The sequence below is a fragment of the Teleopsis dalmanni genome, chromosome 1, assembly GCF_002237135.1.
Source record: "Teleopsis dalmanni isolate 2A chromosome 1, ASM223713v2, whole genome shotgun sequence".
In the NCBI taxonomy this organism is placed as follows: domain Eukaryota; kingdom Metazoa; phylum Arthropoda; class Insecta; order Diptera; family Diopsidae; genus Teleopsis; species Teleopsis dalmanni.
Window position 1 is genome coordinate 122,833,279 of NC_051846.1, and position 7,161 is coordinate 122,840,439.

Genomic DNA, 7,161 nt, shown 5'->3' on the forward strand with positions numbered 1-7,161 from the left:
TCCATTCGTTATTGTAAAAATATACTATAATTGAATATCTAATTGTAGAATTAGAAGATGATTATTAAACTGCTTTAGTTGATTTGATCCGTAGGGGGCAGGCTTCTTGTTATTGAACTGCTTTAGAGGATTTGAACTGCTTTAGAAGATTTGAACTGCTTTAGAAGATTTGAACTGCTTTAGAAGATTTGGTCCGTCAGGGGCAGGATCGCCATGTAATGATATAACAGGATCGCCATATGTAATGATGTTGTATTATTGCTATGTTATGTTATTCTACTATTGCCATATAATGGTTATTGCAGGATGTCAGAATCATCAATATATATATTAGCAGGATTGTTGAATTAGGTCTTCTTGATTAATGACATTTGAGTCCTGAAAGGATTTAAGGATCTCCTATCGACCAGTATGAGTGGAAACGACCTATCAGTTTATTGTTGAGTATTACTAAGCTCTTCAGCCGCTTATTGTTCTTTCAGCATCTAAATGCCGCATAGAACACGATTCAAATAAAAGACGTAAATTGAATCTATTTTATTATCAAAAATTATGGGTATTTATACTTATTCTAGCTTATTTACTAAACAATTATTATTTACTTTTTGATTGATTTGAGTAACCAATCAATGCATTGGTTACTCCCATAAATTACATTAATTAATTTATTACATTAATTTTATAAACAAATACTCTTCTAACGCATTACAATAATACGTCATATATTGTTTTTAAAGAGTTAATGTACTTTCTAGAATTTAGGTCGCAATAGTGCAATGACCATACATGCTTATCATGTCTTATGTTACAAATGCATATTTGTAACAGCATGAGTCAAAATATTTCTTTTAAGTAATATGATCAAAGTCAAAGCGTCAAACCGACAAAAGTGCATATTATAATTTATGACACATTTATTTTGTCTGAATGAACAGTGGCTTGTCACATATGATATTAACGTAGGTCATGGGCACTACACTACTTTTACCGCGCTCTCCCACAAACCACCAAAATGGGGCGATCTGGGTGGAATAAAATGAAAATTGACACCTCTATCGGCACACTCATTTGTTATACGATTTCTTGTGGACGTCTTGAAGAACTCTTCAGCCAATTCATTCAGTTCTCGTGAAGCTCCTACAAAATTAGTCGCATTGTCACACATTAAATAAGCACTAAGGCCCCTTCTGGCAAAAAAACGTTTCAGACAGGCAATGAATGCATTACTACTTAAGTCTGACACCACCTCAATATGAACCGCCTTAGTGGAAAAGCAAACAAAGAGACATAAGTGTGCTTTATCTGGTCGTTTTCCGCGTATGTTGAAGTGGATTTTAATTGGACCAGCAAAGTCCATGCCTGTATGCATAAATGGAGTAACACCTGCATCGACGCGATAAGACGGCAGCGAACCCATGAGTTGTGTTGACGTCGTTGGATGTTGACGAAAACAATCCAAACAGCTTCGAACGACTTTGCGAGCTAAGTATCGGCAATTTATAACCCAATATCTTTGTCTTACGAATGCACAAAGTGCTTGAACGCCAGCGTGATAGTTAATGCGGTGTAAGTACTTAATTAAAGCGCGTACGCAACCGTGATTATTTGGCATCAAAATTGGGTGCTCAACCGGAAATGGCAGCGAGGCATTCTTTAATCGCCCACCTACTCGAATAATTGGCGCGGGACCCTTGGTACCTATAAACGGGCTTAACCCTTGAATGTTTGAACTTTTAATACTCTGATTTGACCTTATACAGTTAATTACGTCGCCTAAACAAACGTTCTGAACATTAAACACCATGTAATGAAGCCCACCTCTCAACTCTGACACAGTTAAAGTTTCTACATCTGTCCCTGAATTTCGTTTTTTTATACGCACGCGTTGAACCCATCTAAAAATATAACTGAAGACTCTTTGCAGCTTACCAAATTCATTAATAAATTTGCACCTACTTACTAAATCTTCCAAATTGTGACTAGGTTTACAAAATAAACTGAGTATTTGTTTTCTTTCTTCAGGTATCGCTTCATTAACTATTTTCCAATTATATTGTAGCCAATTCTCTTTGTCCAGACTTAAGAATGCTGGGCCTTTGTACCACAAGTTGCAGTCTTTAAGTTCACTAGGATACATGCCACGCGAGATTATGTCTGCCGGATTAAGCTTCGACTCAATCTTATGCCAGCTCTCGGGGACTGATAACTCTTGAATTTTATCTACTCGATTTGCTACAAATGTTACCCATCTTTTAGAATAAGATAATAACCAATTCAGTACTATAGTTGAATCAGTCCAATAATGGACAGCTTGAATCTTATGGGCGATACATTTCTGAATTCTGCACATTAACTCAGCTAATAATAACGCACCTTGAAGCTCTAAACGAGGCAATGATGTTGCATGTACAGGAGCATCAATTGATCTAACATAAATAGCTGCACCAAACGCCCGTTCCGAGGCATCGAAAAACCCATGTAACTGAATGGAACTAACACTGTTTAGTGACACTACCGACCGAGGGAAAGTACACTTTGAAATTGATCTTAATTCTTGGCGATACTTTTGCCACCTAGTATGGAGATCCTGAGGAAGTGATTCATTCCAGTGGATATTACGGAGCCACAACTCCTGCATAAATATTTTTCCAATTATAATAATCGGACTTAGTAACCCCAGAGGATCAAATAATTGAGCTAACTCGGACAATACTCTCCGTTTGGAAATCGATTCGGTCTTCGTAATATCATAAGTGAACTTCCAAAAATCACTTTTTGAATCCCAATAAATTCCCAATGTTTTTGAACAATCATCTGTTTTAATTAAAAGTGGCGAGTTCATAGTGGCGGATAGTTCCTCACAGTTAGAGCGCCACTTATGTAGCTCAAAATTGCCCAAACTTAATAGAGATGTAACTTCATTTTTAATTGCTATCAATTCTTGCACTGAATCTGCCCCACCTAGCATGTCATCCATATAGAAGTTGTTCATTAACATTGACGCAGCTTCTTTATGTGTATCCCTATACTCATCTGCCAAAAATTTTAAACATCGAACTGCCAGATAAGGAGCTGAACTAGTACCGTAAGTGACCGTTTTTAGTCGCAACACCTGCATTGGATATTCAGAATTATCGCGCCAAAGAATACCTTGATAATTTATGCCCTCATCATCAACTAAAATCTGTCTGTACATTTTAGAAATGTCAGCTGTTAAAGCAAATCTATAACATCGAAAATGAATCAGAATTTCAAATAATTCCGGTTGTAATGTTGGTCCAACTAATAACATATCATTTAAGGATCGCCCATTACTCGTCTTGCACGACGTGTCGAAGACTACACGTAATTTTGTAGTTATACTCTCCGGTCGGACTACTGCATGGTGCGGCATAAAATATTTGATCTTTGCTATTTCCTCTGCATTATTTAAAATTTCTAAATGATCCAATGCGTGATATTCTTTTATAAATTGAGTATATTGTTCTTTCAATGAACTGTCCCGTCTGATTCTAAGTTAAGAAAACGTTTTTGCGCAATTTTAAATGACTCCCATAGTGTTAGTTGAGACGCACAAAAAGGCAACGAAACTATAAATCTGCCGGAATCTGTTCTTTTTACCGAATTTAGAAAATTATCCCCGCAAAGCTGTTCTTCGCTTGTAAGTTTTTTCTTTAGAGCTACTACTTCCTCACATCGCCAAAATCTTTCAACTAAATTAGGTAGCTCTACTAAATTAGGTGACCTATCGCAGTTTTGAGTAATTGTGAATGATTTGTCCTACAGCTAATAATTTGAAAAAGAGATCGACTCCTAGCAGCAAATCCACCTTACTATTTTTTATTTTTTGGTAAATTTCAATTGTCTACCTCAACGTGTACATTAGGTGTACAATGAGTAACACTATCTAAGACAAAAAACTGAGCAACCGCCGAGAAGCTTGTCACACAAGAGCTTATCGAAGCTGCAGTCTGCCCCAGTATTTTTGCTTTCGTTTCACCGATCCCAATTACAGATAACTGTGATGATTTTACATCAAGTTTCAATCTCTTCGCTAGTTTCTCAGTTATAAAGTTTAATTGACTTCCAGAGTCTAGAATACATTTGCATTCTTGATGAGATCTATTACCACTGACGGACACTATTGCCGTGGCTAAAAAACAAGTCGAAGTAGTAGGCCACAATGTGCTAGAGCAGTCCTACTAGCTTCCTTATGAGATTGTGTCGGAACGAAATCGGCACCCCTAGGCTCCTTCGAAACTCTGTCGCTTCTATGTAACAGCGTATGGTGATTACCTGAACAAGTTTGACAACGACTGGATCCACACTCCTTTATAGAGTGTCGTTTTTCTAGACAAATTAGGCATAATGAATATTTTTTTGCCTCATAATATCGCTGTAACGGCGACAGTTTAAGAAAATTTTGACATTGGTATAGTGAATGCTTGCCTTCACAACTATAACATCGGATCTTTGAGTCAGAATTAAATGAAGCTATCAACACAGAGCTACCTTGCTTATTATTTGGCTTCTTTTGAATTCTATCCCCAACATTGCGAGTTAATTCTCGATTAGCTAACATAGCATGTTGATTAACTAGAAATTTCGACAATAAAGCCCATGACGGTAAAGTCGTACAATCCCATTGACTCTCCCATTTGGATAAAGTGCTTGGATCAAGTTTAGATCGAATCGAATTGTATATTATCACGTCTAAAATATCCTTTTCGTTTCCTAACGATTTTAGAGCTTCAAGTTGCGTATTAACCCTATCTACTAACAATCTAAGATTATCTGAGCTTCCATGATCCATTCGCGGCAATTCCGTAAGCTCCCTAACGTGCGCTTGAAATATTATTGACCGATTTTCAAATCGATTTTTTAAAAGCCCTAGCGCTCTTTTATAGTTGGACGCAGATAGCTCCAATCCCTCAATTGTGGACAACGGTACTGCATCTAAGCAAGAACGCAGATGTACAAATTTGGAAAGCTCATCTAATTCAACATCTGAGTCAACTAATGTGACGAATGTGTTGAACCAACTCATCCATTCAGTATATTTACCCGAAAAATGGGGTAATTTCAATTTTGGCAAATTACAGGAACGGTGTTGATTCCCTGGCAATGTAACGGAAAAGCCGCCACTAGTATCTAACACACTACACTGCTCTTTTCTCTTAGAATGCTCGCTTACTATAATTGCCTTTATGTCACAATAAAGGTCTTCAAAGTAAATTCGTTTAAATTCTTGGCTGGGTTCCTCATTCCCTTGCTCTATTTCAGTTTGTATATCGCGAAGTTGGGAGAAATTCGTCTCAATTAGACTTAAGCGTATCCTCAGTTCAGATTCATTCATGGAATTAATATTTTTGACCAACAGCGATTTGCTATGTTCTAACGATTTACATAGGCTATCTTACTGGCAGCCAAATCATTAGCTTGGTGACATGTCTTACGTCCCATTATTTCAATAATATTAATTAATAGCTTCAATGAAATGGCTGATAGTTACCAGTTTTAATAAAATTAATTATTTAACCAACGAATTAAAATTATTTTACTATAAAAAATAGATCAACTGAGGCAATTTAAAATTATTTTGCTATATAAAAAATCAACTGAGGCAATTTCACCAACAAATTTAAAAAATATTTTATAATAAGAAATACCTCGTGCGCATAAAATGTTAACTGCACTTAACGGGTAAGTCCGTTATCGACACCAAGTGAAAAACAAATTAAATTGCTCAACTGCAACTTATGTATTTCAAACTGTTAGACCAAAACGAAAACTTTTACTATAGAAAAAAATAGATCAGCTGAGGCAATTTCAACCAACGAATTAAAATTATTTTACTATAAAAAATAAATAAACTGAGGCAATTTCAATCAACGTAAATCGTATTTCAAACTGTTTGACCAAAAATTAAAACGAAGCAATGGTCGCAGTACACAAATCCACGTGGCAATTTCGTTCTCACATGCTATCAATTTTGATGCCAAACTAAACGGAACCGTACCCACCTTAACGTACACGCTAAATTTCTATTTTATTAATACACAAAATAATTACCGAATTACCGTCCACTAAGCTCGCTTTGCTTTCTTACTGCTTATGACTGCTTCCTTGTTGACTAATTATCCTTTATGTTTTCTTTTTATTATTAGGACACCTTCAATCTTCCACTTAAATGTCCCTGCTCGGGCGCCAATGATTAAGCCGTAATGTTTTTTACGGCTGACTGCAACTTTACAAAAACAAACGAAATAAAAACACTTTAAAATATTTTATGTGTTGCTCGCTCAACTTATTAATTGCAAGTGAAGATTCTCTTTATTGAAGTTTGACTCGAAGTCAAACTATTTTTACCAGGTTGCCAACACATTTTTTTTATAATAGTAAATTACAAATTAAATTCAAAAGTTATTAACACAATTTTTATAATGACAAATTATAAATTACAATTGAAGGAATTAAAACGTATTTTTGTTTATAATAACAAATTATAATTTAAATTAAGGCATTAGAACGTATTTCTTTTATAATAACAAATTATAATTAAAATTAAAGAAATTGAAACGGCTTGACCAAACACCATATAAATTAAGAATCTTTTCTTTAAATAAAATTTATACTGTTTAAATTTTTAAAAGCTAACATATGTGTTCAGTTAAATATTACAGCGTAAAAAAATATTATTTTTTTTTCTTTTAAGATCAGAGATATTTGGAGGAATTTATTTACAAAAAAAAATTGACCTTAGGCGGTTAAATTTTTTTCTTCATCTTCTTCTTTTTCAATTTATACTGTTATTAACCGGAATACCTGTATACCGTTGTATACTAACGGTGTGTCATGTGGCCGTTACTGTCCTTTCTTCCAGTTGTTTTTTTTTTCTTAATCCTTCGGTTCCGGAGTATAATTTCTCTAGCGCTTCTGCAGGATTTCAAATAGCCGTAGTCATCCACTGACAGTCAAATAGATGAATATCTATTTCTTTATGCACCTTTTATTTCATATTTATTACGGCTGTGTCGTTAGTTAAAATTTTTTTTTTTTAAATGGATATACAAATTTTAAAAAAAATATGTTTTTTTCTTTCTTGATTTAACTTTTTGAATTTTTATGAACTTTTAGCCAAATTTTAATTAAGTTTTGAAA

The 7,161-nt window shown here is 34.7% G+C and overlaps 1 protein-coding gene across 1 annotated transcript; it reads right to left on the reverse strand.

The window, feature by feature from the left end:
- Positions 1–973: 973 nt before the first annotated feature.
- Positions 974–5,356, reverse strand: LOC119665867. Its single transcript, XM_038075120.1, has 2 exons — positions 4,297–5,356; positions 974–3,462 (listed from the first exon to the last, which is right to left on the reverse strand). Exons 1-2 carry the CDS (start codon positions 5,354–5,356, stop codon positions 974–976), a joined length of 3,549 nt encoding a protein of 1,182 aa, XP_037931048.1.
- Positions 5,357–7,161: the final 1,805 nt, after the last annotated feature.

Excerpts from the sequence above, each read along its gene's own strand:
- LOC119665867 (XM_038075120.1), bottom strand. The coding sequence starts at position 5,356 with ATGAATGAATCTGAACTGAGGATACGCTTAAGTCTAATTGAGACGAAT. Across the intron at positions 3,463-4,296 it reads TCGTTGTCAAACTTGTTCAG|AATATCACGCATTGGATCAT; the intron begins GTAATCACCATA and ends AATTTATAAAAG.